General features: G+C 47.5%; 1 protein-coding gene across 1 annotated transcript; it reads left to right on the top strand.

The window, feature by feature from the left end:
• Window positions 1–2,886: 2,886 nt before the first annotated feature.
• On the top strand, window positions 2,887–7,588 carry LOC124674140 (alpha-galactosidase 3-like). The gene is made up of 15 exons (XM_047210178.1): window positions 2,887–3,165; window positions 3,302–3,360; window positions 3,678–3,734; window positions 3,817–3,851; window positions 4,161–4,264; window positions 4,379–4,451; window positions 4,562–4,620; window positions 4,709–4,774; window positions 4,866–4,949; window positions 5,038–5,102; window positions 5,199–5,281; window positions 5,961–6,051; window positions 6,594–6,652; window positions 6,765–6,905; window positions 7,329–7,588. The coding sequence occupies exons 1-15, from the start codon at window positions 2,972–2,974 to the stop codon at window positions 7,434–7,436; spliced, it is 1,278 nt and encodes a 425-aa protein (XP_047066134.1). The 5' UTR covers window positions 2,887–2,971; the 3' UTR covers window positions 7,437–7,588.
• Window positions 7,589–14,828: the final 7,240 nt, after the last annotated feature.

Genomic DNA, 14,828 nt, shown 5'->3' with positions numbered 1-14,828 from the left:
ATCCCGGCTCCGGTGCACGATCCTCCAATAATCATGAATCATGCAAAATAGATGAAATAACATAAGTATTATCTCCAAATATGAAATATATCAATGAATAACAGCAAATTATGATACAAAATAGTGATGCAAATTGGACGTATCAAGGTCCAAAGGATGGACGTCGAGGCCAAAAAGGCAGACGCCGAGGCCAAAAAGGTAGACGCCGAGACCAAATTGCGTGACACCGAGGCGAGGAGGATGGACGCCGAGGCTAAGACCCGTGCAGAAGACACAAGGATCATGCTTGCCGACTTGAGCGGCGTCGACGACGACACCAGGGCATGGTTCATGAAGAGGCGCGCCGAAATCCGCGCGCGAGACGCCTGATCGCCATGCGCCCAGCACCTTGGCCTCCTTTTGGACTTTTTTTTATTGTTGTTCAGGCCTTGTTGTGCCCTTTTGCTCCATTTTGCGCTGTATCTTGTGCAAAGTGTGATGAATATATTGCACACCTAAATTTGCAGCTGTAATTTCGTGCAAAGTTGACGCTGGTTCCTCTTTTTTGAAATCTGGCCTGCGCCGAAAATACGTCGCCCGCGGCCTAAACCCTAAACCCAAACAAGAGCCCATAGGACGTTGTGGTGAATCATGACTTCGTCCATTCATTCCCGCAATGACCTAATAAAAACTACTCTAGAAGCCATTGCCTCCCGCCGCTTGCCGCTATGCCTGTCGCCATACGCCGCCGCAAAGGGCATCACCGCGTCGTCGCCGTGCTAAACAAGGACGTCGTTTATGCTGATCCTGCCGCGATGCAGATTTTCAGCGTGCCATGCCGTGCCATCGAGTAATCACAGTCCATCACGTACTGTATCTGTTCCCCCAAAACCCAAATATGAAGGTACAACAAAACTTGCATTTGTATTAATTGATTGCAGCCTAGTATTTCAACAAGTTTGTTTCGCTGTCGACAAATAATATACTAGTATAACTTGATGCATCTTTCAGTTACTGGGGTGACTGAATTCGATCGACTCACTACATGACCCTGACCCCTAATGCATGATACTTTTTCGTGGTTTTCGCCAATTGCATCGAGCTTGAATATGGCCTGATGCCAAATATAGGTAAAATCCTTAGTAACAGAACTCTGTTTCAAAAATTCGCGAAAACAAACTACATTTAAACATACAAAAATTAGCTTTTGTTGATAAAAATGTGTTGGTTTGGTTATATCTAAATAAATGATGACATATTTACACTATTACTACTATAAGCTAAACACACGATAGTGCTATTTTTTAACACTTGAAATTTCCATAGTACTATACTTAAAGGGTCCACACCCCTGGTGACTGAGATTTAAGAAAATCTCAGCAAATCCGACAAAAAAATAGGAGGACTGTGAAGAAGGAGCCTAAAGGAAGAAACTGGCGGGGCGCCCTTGTCTGCATGGCCACTAGCAAGCATATTTCCTACTTCTTGCAGCCATGCCCTCTCATCAGGGACGTTGATTTGCTCCCGGTGCCTGATGCTAGCTAGGGTGGCCAATGGAGTTTACTTCACGGCTTAGACCTTGTTTGGTACTCGAGTGGTTTTGATGATGTGATTTTGTGAAGATTTGGTGAAGGTAGTGGTTTCACCCAATACTCTAGAGTATTATCCTCACTAATCCGCGCAAAAATCTAGTGCCAAACAAAACTTTAGGATGAACAAGTTTTGGAAGGCCAACACATAGCCGAAGTGTAATTTTTTGCATGGTTGGTGCTACATGGGAAGATATTCACATCCGATAACCTCCGTTAAGGGTTGGCCACATGATCCCATTTGTAAGCTCTGCCACATCCACCCCTAGACGGTCTAACACTTTCTTCTTTAGAGCAGCTTCGCCAGAGCAATTCGTGAGAAGATCTTCCTTTTGAACAAAACTATTGGCGCCCCCGCAACTAGTTTGGACATGGCCACATGGGCATCAACCCTTGGTGGTGATGCTATGTTTGGCGGTGGTGTTGGTGATGCTATGTTCGGCGGTGGTGGTGATGTTGTGGACGGCGATGCTCCTTCATTGATCTTGTCAATAATGGTGATGTGTGATGCTCGAGTTGGTGGTGATGTGGTGATTTTCCAGCCACAATCTTTTTGGACACACTTGATTGGTACTTCTTTTAATTGCGCATCCTTTTGGACATGAGACTATTATCGTTTGACTAGTGTTGTAACCATATTTGCAAACTTGAATTTATCTACATTCATGTTCTTTGAGTTCATCTATACATAACTGAAACATGATTATATAGTGCGAATTCGGACAGAGTAGACCTTGTGTTACGAGTTTGGGGTTTTTGTTCCACCAAAGCCCGCGCGGCACGGAAAAAACATGGATAGGGGATGCCTTGAACGTGATTTAAGGGTTTGGTTTTTCCGGGATCAGCTAGATCAAAGATATGAGTCGAGAGGAAAATTCAGAATAAAATGTGCAGACATGAGACGCCACTTTTATACGTGACAGGACAACTTCTCTACTCTCTTAATGATCGGTAGCGCCATGTCACTGTTGGTGTCGGTGTATTTCTTGTTCATCGATCGATGGATATTTCAATTAGCTTAGCCATCCGAAGTCGTAATAACACAGTCCAAGTTTGGAAGATGCAGATTACCTACCCATCGCCATTAACCCGTGATTGGCGAGAATGAAGCACAAAGATGGCGGTCGTTGTCCTGGGAACGGATAACGCACGTGTCGGCCAGCGCTACCCTTTTGCCACGTATGCATGTTTACCTGCTAATACTAAAATATTATCCATACTGGGCCCGAGTTCTGCGCGCATTGACTGATCGGTGGGGCCAAGTGTCCTACCACACGTCTTCCACCGGCAGCACAGGCGTCGCCGGCGCGTCTCCTTGCCCCACCCGCATCGCACCGCCCACCGGCTTCGAATCGCGGAGGAAGGGAGCAGCGTGCGCCAGAAGCATCCAGGCGAACCGGAAAATGGCGGTCCTCTCGCGGCCGGCGGCGGCCTTCCTCTTCCTCGCCCTCCTCGTGCTCCTCTCGCGGCCGGCGGCGGCGCGGCGGGCTGCGCGAATCGCGCCGCTCCCCACCGCCGCGCTACGCCGGCTCTACGACACCTCCAACTACGGCAGGCTGCAGCTCAACAACGGCCTCGCGCTCGTGCCTCAGATGGGGTAAAAACTTTACCCACCCGCTCCTCAACTTGTGCAGCTGCTATCAATCGCGCTTGCTTTTTTGTTTTGTTTTGGTTGACTTGTCCTGCTATGAAATCCGAGCGACTAATCGCTGCGTGGGTAACACTAAACGCAGATGGAACAGCTGGAATTTCTTCGCCTGCGACATCAACGAGACGGTCATCCGCGAGACAGGTTCGGCCGCGCGCGGGATCCCCCTAAATAATCCTTGCTGAATCTGAAATTCCCTGTCGCACTTCTCCATCTGTTACCAAGTTCGTATGTATATCTGCATTAAATGGCCTTTGGCACACTTTTACTTCACCGAGTCAAGTTCTATGCACGAGTGCATAGAACTGACGAACACTGTCAGACAAGCGCAGTATCTCTCATGTTTGCAGTCAGTCCTAGTGCTTGCCGCCAGCAATAAGTGTTGAATGTATTCCGTAGAGTTCAGAGTTCAGTTTAACCGGTCTTGCAATTTAAAGTTTCTTCGTCCTACTTTGAAACAGCTGATGCATTGGTCTCGACGGGCCTGGCTGATTTGGGATACAACTATGTGAACATCGGTATGGCACCAATATCTATATTGTTGGGTCACATTAAGTAATCTGTGTGCTGTCTGAAGCTATGTTTGTCGGTCCTTTGCAGATGACTGTTGGTCCTATGTGAAACGAGGAGATAAGGTAATAAGCTTATTACACTTTAGGCCATGATTTTCCTAACAGCAATGTCCTTTTTTACGTCTTGATTGATACTTGTACTACCATTTTCTGTTTCGGAGTATATTGTTAAAGCTTGGATGGAAGTGTTCAATTTTTCTCTCTTTGCAGCCGCTAAATGTTTTAATTTGTGCACATCCGTAGAAATATAAGATTTCTTTCTTGTGTTGATGATATCTGGACACAAATGCAAAATTCTTCCGCAGTGGTCCATTTTGTAAATCTTATTTACCAGAAAGGTTCAGAATGGTTTTCATTTCCTCTATCATATAGGATCAATTGCTACCTGATCCAAAGACTTTCCCTTCTGGAATCAAATCGATTGCGGACTATGTACATGGAAAAGGTCTAAAACTTGGTATCTACTCTGACGCTGGGTAAGTAAACAGTCCAGCTATACATGATTTAACTTTCTAGCTTGATGGTTCTTATGTATCTTGGTCAAGAATAAATCAAAAAACAAAAAAAATATAACAAGTTAAATCTTTCAGGGCATTTACTTGTCAAGTTAGACCAGGATCGCTCTATCATGAAAACGATGATGCTGCCCTTTTTGCTTCATGGGTACGATCTAGGCACATAACTATTGATGCATAAAAGTCTTACCTTAATCTGCGCTTCTATCATGGCCGTAGATATTTTACTAATACAAGAACCTGGATTTCTTTGTCCAGGGTGTTGACTATCTAAAGTATGACAACTGTTACAATCTGGGAATTAAGCCAAAGGAAAGGTCAGGTCACACTACTTTCCTTTGTCTTGGCGGTATACAGAACTGTTACCTCACTGTTTACTGTTGTTCAATGATGCGATAATGTCAGGTATCCTCCAATGCGTGATGCTCTAAATTCAACTGGCCGCAAAATATTCTACTCTCTATGTGAATGGTATGCAATTCAATTCTTGGGAAAGAAACGGTAGTTCTACATCATGCTCAACCTCCAACCTTGTTGAATTTAGATATGTGTTGTCTTTTAGGGGCCAGGATGATCCAGCTTTATGGGCTGGAAAAGTTGGAAACAGTTGGCGTACAACAGATGATATAGAGGATACATGGAAAAGGTGATATATGCTGTTTCCTGAAACAAAAGTGTATACAAGTCTGCTGATGTGCTGTGAAATTGACTTGTCTGTTTTATGTTTAAACAAGCATGACCGACATTGCTGATAAGAATAACAAGTGGGCATCATATGCTGGACCAGGTGGATGGAATGGTAACTATTTTAGTGTGGAGTACAAAATTTCGTCATATTGTAAGAGCCTATATAATAAATGAGTACTATATTACTCAACCGACTCATTTTTGGCAGACCCAGACATGCTGGAAGTTGGAAATGGTGGCATGACCTTTGCAGAGTACCGTGCACATTTCAGCATCTGGGCACTTATGAAGGTAAAATTTTGCTGAGTGTATCTGTAATCACTAGGATTGCGCGAAATGTTTATGGCCTCTTTGCATCCTGATTAATGTGCTAATGAGCCAAGAAATACTTAAAATATTTTGAAAAATCTAAATATAGATAACTAATGTATTGATAAATTCTTAATATCTCGATTCTCAATTGATTTCATCATATGGTTGTGTGGTAGTTCCGCATGCTGCCTATCTAGACGGCATTGCATTGGTGTCATGGTTCTTGCACTATCCATTTTCAACCAAAAATAATAATGTAACTTCAAAATTTGACCGGCATTCTCTTCCATTAATTCAACGGTACAATTTGTAACTATCGCCCCCCACACCCCCCCATGGTAAATAAAGAAAGTTCATTCGATACCTTATGAGCTTCAGATTTAGGATAATGCCAGAGGGGAATGTGTAGAATGAGCACAATTCATTAATATTGGCCGCACAAATTCGTGTACCTGTCTGCATACATTCTACATAAGTTAGTAATAGTGTAATACAATACCACCGAATTCTAGAGATATCTCTTGAAATCCTCGACAAGAAATTGTAGTTTGTGCTTGCATAATGCAGGTAAAACACAAACTGATCAGTGTAGGCACATTATCTGCTATTCTCATTTTGTTGCGCTGACTAGAAAATGCCCTTCCGGGTCATGTTTCAGGCACCTCTCTTAATTGGTTGCGATGTCAGAAATATGACTTCAGAAACAAAGGAAATATTGAGCAACAAAGAAGTAATTCAAGTAAATCAAGGTATTGCGCAGAATCTTTCTTTTTTTACTTCTCTCTGTATCCTATCACTTCATTCTCTCGAAGTTTATATCAAGGTAATGTCAAAACCCCAGCAGTTTTTTCTATTTCTATCACTTCATTCTCTCGAAGTTTATGCATGACAACAAAGTGACCTTTCTTGGTGGCGCAAAACTTCCTTGCATTGTTGTCATCTTAGCTGGTCTTTAGAAGGCAGTTTGCACCAACTCATGTAGGTATCTTCATATGAGTTGCTTGAACCACTCAATGGGTCGAAAGAATATTCTGTTGCTGTTTGTATTTTATTGACTCGTGAGCATTGAGCTGGCCAGTCACCATTTCTGTGTTCCTCATGGAGATGTTATATTGTCCTGAAATAACATCATTTGCTGTCAACATCTATTTCTTTTTCCAGGGGTGTCAACATTGGCTTTCTTCTGCTTAACATTTCTATCATATATTGTTCTATCACACATTACAACCAGTTATATATGTACTGCTGTATTTTGCAATCCATTAAATTTAGCATGTTTTGTTCTCTGCAGATTCTCTTGGAGTTCAAGGAAGAAGAATTTTGAGTCAAGGAGAAGGTGGATGCGGCGAGGTAGTTTAGCTGCTCCTGATGGAATAACTATATTCTAAATGAGCATGCTCATAGCGTTCCATGCATCAGTGCGTCCCTATGCCAAATTCATGATATGTCAAATTTATTGCAGGTCTGGGCTGGACCTCTCTCTGGCAAACGTTTGGCTGTTACTTTATGGAATCGTTGTTCGGAGACGGTTAACATCACGATGACATTGGCTGATGTAGGCCTTGATGGTTCGTCTGCTTATTCTGTTAGAGACCTCTGGAAGGTGAGTTACATAGTTTATTAGTTTTCATTGCTAACAGGTAGTATCATAGATTGTAGCATATAAATATCATATTAAAGTGGGACTATGAATTTTTCCTCCCGTTCGTGTTAGGGTTGCTTTAGGTATTTTAAGGTCAAAGGGAGGCCCTGAAGCTTAATAACTAAAACATTATCTAAGGTTCAGTTACATCCCAAGCTAACCTGGGAAATACAAACAATATGTTTTTTTTTTCGAGGATGGCAAACAATATTTATGATCAAATAACTTTTTCACCAGCCACCAATGTTGGGAAGCACATGGCCAACACAAAATAAGCATGAGCATATACTACAGTACCCTAATACAGTAGTTATACTGAATCTTATCTTGTTAACCGTTTCTGTATTGTGTCTTGACCACCTGCTAAATTTGCATTTTCTCCAGCATGAGACACTGTCAGCAAACGCTGTAGGAACTTTCGGAGCCCAAGTCGATGTGCACGACATCAAGATGTACATTTTTACTCCCGACATAAGCTTCTCTGCAATTTGATAAGAGAAAAGTGTACCAGCATGTTTTGGGAATAAACTGTTTGTTCATCCAGCACTCATGGACACACGGTGTATATATCAGCTTCTTGTAAAAATAAACTTGTTCAACTATATATCAAAGGGAAACACAAAACATTAGTTGTTTTCTTCTCATTGCACTTGCAGTTCAAGAACATGCCAGTCCTAGATTTACCACTTGGTTGATCCCTGGAATCATGCCATCCTAAATTTACCACTTTGTTGTTCCTTCCTCACTAGAATCTACCACAGGATTAGCCAGCTGGTACACCCGAAAGCTGGCGGCCGTGTCAGGCAGGTTCTTCCTCTGGAACGACTCAGCCCTCCATCGTTTCACCTTGTTGCAGAGGTGGTCCGGCCAGAACTGGCTCCCGTCCTCGATGTGCATCTCCTCCAGAACCATGGCGTTCTGCACCAGGAACTTGGCGAGCTGCCCCTGGAAGCAGTTGACCTCCTTGGCCTCGAACTGTAGCGTTACCTTCCGCAGGCTCTTCTCCAGACAGCTGAATGCGCAGTTGGTGGTCAGAGCCTCGGGGATTTCTGAGACCTCCCCGAGCTCCACGGCGCAGCGATGCGCTGCGGACATGGGAGCAAGCCTCTCGAAACGGTCCATGGACTCGGCAAAGGGGCCTCCGACCTGATCCTTTGTCTCGTAGAAGTAGTCATACTGCATCTCTAACCTGAGGCAGAGCTCGGACATTGCCGGGCAGGAATGGAGCAGCCGCACCACAGCCTCCGCCGTTTTGCTGTTCCTGTACCCGTACTTCCCGCCCAGTTCGAGGAGCTCGAGGTTGGGAAACATGGGCAGGATGACACCGTCGGCGACAATGTCCTCAATGCTGGCGAGGTGTAACTTGAGGGTCCTCGTGCTGGAGAAGCCCGTGAGCATGCCTGGCGGGGGCACGAACCCATGGAAGTAGTGGTCTTGGTGAGTGTCGTCGAGGTCGACTATTGAGAGCCCTGGAGCGGGCGATGTGAGCAAGAGCTTGACAGGGTGCCCCTGGTATTGGAAGGAGCGCAGGTTTGGCATGTCGAGCTCGATGCCGCTTCCAACATCTGTGGAACTCTCGGTGTCATTGTCAAGCTCATTCTTGTTGACATAGATCCTGAGCACCAAGGCGGTGACCATCGGGCAGCGGAGGCGAAGGGGCACCCCAAAGCAGTTCGACATGTATTCGAACTTATCGGTGGCAACCGGCGGCTTTTGACTGACGTTCACCAGCGTGAGGCTAGTGAGCGCCGGCGCGGCGTCAACCACGACTTGGAGGTACCCCTCCAAGAGGGTGCAGTCACGCAGCGTGAGATCCGTCAGGCGTGGGAAAGCCAGACCCAGGGACGTGGGCTCGAGGTAGCAGAGGTCGAGCTCCAGCACCCGGAGCGTCGCGGCGCACCGCAGAGAGGCCAGCGGCGGGATGTACTGTCGTTCATAGTGCGGATGTTCGCAGGCGATGATGAGCTCTTCCAGTCGGGACGTGGCGGGGTCAGCGAGGAGGCCGGCGACCCTTGGGTCGTCTTCCGGGCCGACGTCGAGCGTCACGCTGTAGTACCTGTTGTCGCGGCGGCGATAGGCGTCTACCTCCAGGAACAGCGTGAGCTTCTTGAGGCTCGTATCCTGACCGCCGCGGCCGGAGGCAGCGAGGGCGGCGTGTGCGTCGTGGAAGAAGTCGTCAAACGCTGGAGTGTAGCAGCCTAGGCTCCTTGATTTCTCGGAGTAGGGCCTGGTATCAAGGTTGAGGATGTGGTGGAGAAGATCGTCGGAGAGACGGTCGGCGGCGGCCATGATGCGATCGACGGGTGTGCGTCTTGGTTTCGGCCGCCACGGTCGGCGCAGGGACGATTTTATAGTGAAGTACTGTCCAATGATTGTCGGTGTTCGTTTCTGTTTCCGTCTTGAATTGAACGGCCCAATAGACTTTTTGACCGAACTGGAGGCCCAGTTGCTTCATGATCAAATTGGACGGCCCTTCCACAACACCCTCCTGGTTTTGTGATGACAGGTAGTTTGTCGGGTAATGAATCAAAGTGTAAACACTCGTCGTTGGCTCGTTGCTAGAATTGCAATCATTTCTCAAGTACACGCCGAGCTGTTATTCACTGGGTAGTTTGATCAAAAAGCAATCAACAACCCTAAACTAAATTATAATTGTTGTGCTAGCTTTACCTTTGCCAATTTAGTAAGTAATACTGCATTACGTAATATGGAACTTAAATTGATCGAAGATGAAAATAATTGTAATTCCTAAAGAATGGAAAATGGGGGCCAATCGGTCGATACATGCCTACTGATGAGGTAGTCTAGATTTGTGGCCCGACCACACGGTCTATATATCAGCATGTTCAGAAAATAAACTTGATCAATTATATATCCAGGATGTTGTGGAAAATGTTTGCATCGAGTGTCGATTGTTGAAGGTCGCTGTGTTTGGGTGGAACGGTGTAACCCTCTCGGGTCCCCGGTTACGTCAGGCCTCCCTCTTCCACGACAATAGCCACTGCCGCCCGTCGCCGTGGTCTTGTGCCATCGTCGTCTGACCGGCCTCCTCCACAACCCCGACGACCTCAACCCTCCCAGGATCCCGATCTCCCCAGCCTAGATTCCACAAACCACAACCCACAGCCAAATCCTAGATCGGTCTACAGCCAAGACTTAGAAATCCGATCTCTATAGCCTTCCGGTGATCGAGCCCCACAACCACGACCCAAACCCTACAACTACAACCCTAGACACCTTAGCTTAGCCCCAAACCACGATTCCTACATCCCAAAATCCAGTCTAAAGAAACCCTAGCCGCCTCCTGCCGCGATAGCCTGTCGTGACATGAAAACAGGCCAAAATCCTGCTGCGACAGCCCGACAGATTCTGATGGCTTCTTATTCGATGACTGTAGGGGGCTCCTCGATTGGCGCCCCATGCCATCAAGCTCACTAGGGAGAACTTTCTCTCATGGCAAGCCCAAGTGCTGCTCACCCTCCGTGGGGCTCGTGTCATGTGTCTGTCGTCGACCGAGTTCATTGATGGTGAAGATGGTGAGAAGAAAAAATTTTAGGTTCTCAACCCTGCCTATGATGTCTGGATCATGCGAGATCAGCAAGTTGTGAGCTACATCGTGAATTCTCTCTTTGAGGATATCCTCTGTCATGTCTATGGCCTTGTTCATGCGTGTTGATATCAAGGTTTAAAATAGCGTGCTAAATGAATTAGCGGCAGCCTCGTTCAAACGATATGGACGCTATATCGTGGTAATAGTGTGGTATATTTTAAATAGCATTTTCAAAATAATACTAAATATAGCCTAAAAATAAATAATTTTACTAGAACGAATAGATATATATAGTCCAAAAGTGACTGAATCATACATACATAACCACATATAGAAATAGATCTCAAGTATTTTAGAAGGCTAACATCAACATTTCACAAGGCAACAACATAGTACTCCGTATAAATTATTTATTAAAAAATATTAGCGTTAGCGATATTATCTTCTGATTTAGAAGTGGAACCAACAGATTGTAGCTCATCACCACGAAAAAGTGAAAGCAACTTGCCTGAAAAAAAATAGGCGCGCTAACGCTATGAAGTTTTAGGCGATATAGCATATTGTTTCGCAAATAGCGCCACAGCGAGCAAAATTACTAAGCGTGGACCCTCTAGATATGCTATAGCGCGCTATTAGCGGAGAGATAGCTTGTTATTTTAAACCTTGGTTGATATAGGTGAGGAAAAGCCCCACAAGTGGCTTGTACAAGGTGGATACGTATACACCATATCGTATACATATCTGTATTACATCTCTAATATAGATCTCTCTTTGGAAGGTTCATGCATGCCACTGGATAATAATAATTTATTACTAATAATTATTGAAGGGAAACACAGAGCTATCAGTTCTTTCTCATTGCACTTGCAGTTGAAGATGGTGCCGTCCTAAATTAACCATGTCATTGTTCCGTAGAATCTACCACAGGGATAGCCAGCTGGTACACCCGAAAGTTGTCGGCGGCGTCCGGTAGGTTCTTCCGTTTGAACGACTCAGCCCTCCATCGCGCCACCTTGTTGCAGAGGTGGTCCGGCCAGAACTGGCTCCCGTCCTCGATGTGCATCTCCTCGAGAACCATGGCGTTCTCCACCAGGAACTTGGCGAGCTGCGCCTCGAAGCAGTTGACCTCCTTGGATTTGAACTGTAGCGTTACCTTCCGGAGGCTGTTGTCCAGGCATCTGAATGCGCAGTTGTTGGTCAAGGCCGCGGGGATCTCAGAGACCTCGTCAAGCTCCACGGCGCAGCGATGAGCTGCTGACATGGGAGCCAGCCTCTCGAACCGGTCCATGGATTCACCAAAGGGGCCTCCGGCCTGATCCTCTTTCTTCCGCTCGTAGAAGTAGTCATACTCCATGTCTAATCTGAGACGGAGCTCGGACATTGCCGGACAGGAGCGGAGCAGCCGCACCACCGCCTCGGCCGTTTTACTGTTCCTGTACCTGTACTTGCCGTCCAGATCGAGGAGCTCGAGGTTGGGGAAGGTGGGCAGGATGACTCCGTCGGCGACGAGGTCCTCGATGCTGCCGATGTGCAGCTTGAGGGTCCTGGTGCTGGAGAAACCCGTGAGCATGCCTGGCGGGGTCACGTACTGACGGATGTAGCGCTCGTGCTGAGTAGCGTCGAGGTCGACTGTTGAGAGCCCCGGAGCGGGCGATGTGAGCAAGAGCTTGACCGTGTACCCCTGGTAGAGGAAGGAGCGCAGGTTGGGCATGTCGAGCTCGATGCTGCATCCAACATCCGTGGACCTCGCGCTGCCGAGCTGATCCGTGCAGAGATAGATCCTTAGCACCAAGGCGGTGACCATTGGGCAGCGGAGGCGAAGGGGCACCCCGAAGCAATCCGCATTGTATCTGAAATCTTTGGCAGCAACCGGCGGCTTTTGACTGACGTGCACCAGCGCCAGGCTGGTGAGCGCCGGAGCGGCGTCAACCACGACTTGGAGGTACCCCTCCAAGACGGTGCAGTCGCGCAGCGTCAGATCCGTCAGGCGAGGGAAAGCGAGGCCCGGGGACGTGGGCTGGAGGTAGCAGCGGTCGAGCTCCAGCACCCGGAGCGTCGCGGCGCACGGCAGGAAGGCCAGCGGCGGGAAGTACTGTCTTTCATAGATCCGATGTTCGCAGGCGATGATGAGCTCTTCCAGTCGGGACGAGGCGGGGTTGGCGAGGAGCCAGGTGGCGACCCTTGCGTCGTCCTCCGGGTCGGCGCCGCGCGTCCTTCCGTAGTTTCCAGTGTCGGGGCGGCGATAGGCGCCTACCTCCAGGAACAGCTTGAGCCTCTTGAGGCTCGTACTCGTACCGCCGCGGAGGAAGGCAGCGAGGGCGGCGTGGGCGTCGTGGAAGAAGGCGTCAAACGTTGGAGTGTAGCAGCCTTGGCTCTTTGATCTGGCGGAGTAGGGCCTAGTATCGAGATTGAGAAGATCGTCGGCGAGAAGGTCGGCGGCGGCCATGGTGCGATCGACTAGATGGATGTGCGTGGCTGGAGTTCTTTACGATCTAGGTATGCACCTGTCATGGACGATACATATATAGTTAATTCGGTCCAATATGAATGTCGGTGTTGGTTTTTGACTTGATAAACGAGGCCGTTTCGGCCTTTTTTTTTATCAAACTGGAAGGCCCAGTATCTTTTTGATCAAACTGGGCTCTCTCCGTCTGTGGCGTCGTGTTAATCAACAGATAAAACATTACACTCACGAATAGCCAGGTTGGGAGCTCGCAGCACATTTGAACCCCACACGCTACGGTTAATTTGAGCAAGCCATGAGCTACTATTGTCTGATCTTCTAATTCTGTAAAATTCAGCAAGCGAGCTTCCCCGTCCAAAGACTACGGTAGCCAAACATTCATATTTTATTTACCAATAATCCTATAGTTCATTTCCAATAGTCCCACCTCGATTCCTTATATCCAGTCTCACCTGTTTATATACGCAAGGTTTTCAGAAATTAACAAGCCTCCTTGGAATTGGAAATCAAGAACCAGCAGCACCATTGTTTGGTCTAAGATTCATTTACAATAGTCCCACCTCGATTCCTTATATCCAGTCTCACCTGTTTATATACGCAAGGTTTTCAGAAATTAACAAGCCTCCTTGGAATTGGAAATCAAGAACCAGCAGCACCATTGTTTGGTCTAAGATATAATGAGGAAGGAAACTGATGCCAACGGAAAAGAGAGGCACGGAGAAGGAAAGAGAGCAGCAGAGTAGTGTTGGGAGCGCGTTCAATGGATGGAGAGATATACCCGAATACATAGCTCCAAAGGACCCTGACCCTGGAGCAGGGGAGGAGGAGGGGCACAGGGCACCGCCCAAACACGGGAGCCGTCCGCGATTCAGAGAAGGGAGAAGGGAATTTCAGATGTGGTTGGGGAAGGATTGGAGGTCAGGGAAGAGTCTGCCGCCCGCCCGAGCAAGAGAGCCCATGGTGAAATCAGGGCATTGCTCGATCCCCTTTCCTCGCAGGAAGAAGGTTATCACTTTATCTATAGCACACACGTGGCTCCCATGGGCTTATACTATATTTTAGCAGCTCAAACACGTTACATCCCAAATACGTGTACATACTTTTTCCTTCCACACTATCGACCAAGTATGCCAAACGGAATATTATTTTCAATCACAACAAACTGGTCGAAAGAGAGCCGGTACGTGCGATGGAGGAGGCACATGCGAGACGAATCCATGTAAGATCGGGGCATCGACGCATAGCAGACTAGCAGACCCCTATATCATCCAAATCTTCAAAATAACCTTTGATTTGCAGTTTTAGTCGAAAAAAAGGACCCGACTAGACACTACAAATCCGCCCAAACTGCAAATATTTTTTCATGGGTCAGTATACTCAGCCTTCCAACCCACACATACTTAGTTTCCCGGGGCAAACCGAAGGAGAACTGTATCCCGAACCGGGTGTTGGCGCAAGGGAAATTTTCATCCCAAGTGTCACTGAATGCTAAAATCGTCGGGATCCCCTCAAAATACGATGAAACTGAACGTAGCGGGCGGTTGACACTGAGCGCACGGACAAAGAAAGGGTGGACGACCGTAGAGTGGCGGGCGGCCGTCGACGGCGGACGGGCGCACGGGCGATGGAAGCGACTGACAGAGACTGAATCGCCGATCGGGGGTGTGGCTACCGCGGTGGCGCGGCCAGGCAGAGGTGCGCGCGGGCGAGCGATATTCGGCGTGCGTGTGGGCGGCGGAAGCGGCTGACGGAGGCGACACAACCGATTAGGGGAGAGGCTGCCACCACGGTGCGGCAAAGTGGGGAGCGTGCCACCGTCCGGGACGCGTGTGAGCGTGCAGGTTGAGAGGAAGATGAAGAGGACGGAAAA

This window comes from Lolium rigidum, chromosome 7 (genome assembly GCF_022539505.1).
Source record: "Lolium rigidum isolate FL_2022 chromosome 7, APGP_CSIRO_Lrig_0.1, whole genome shotgun sequence".
NCBI lineage: Eukaryota > Viridiplantae > Streptophyta > Magnoliopsida > Poales > Poaceae > Lolium > Lolium rigidum.
Note: the sequence above shows the minus strand (reverse complement) of the source record. Positions and strands in the feature narration are given on the sequence as shown.

Excerpts from the sequence above, each read along its gene's own strand:
- LOC124674140 (XM_047210178.1), top strand. The coding sequence starts at position 2,972 with ATGGCGGTCCTCTCGCGGCCGGCGGCGGCCTTCCTCTTCCTCGCCCTC. Across the intron at positions 5,103-5,198 it reads TGGACCAGGTGGATGGAATG|ACCCAGACATGCTGGAAGTT; the intron begins GTAACTATTTTA and ends CATTTTTGGCAG. Across the intron at positions 6,906-7,328 it reads CTGTTAGAGACCTCTGGAAG|CATGAGACACTGTCAGCAAA; the intron begins GTGAGTTACATA and ends CATTTTCTCCAG.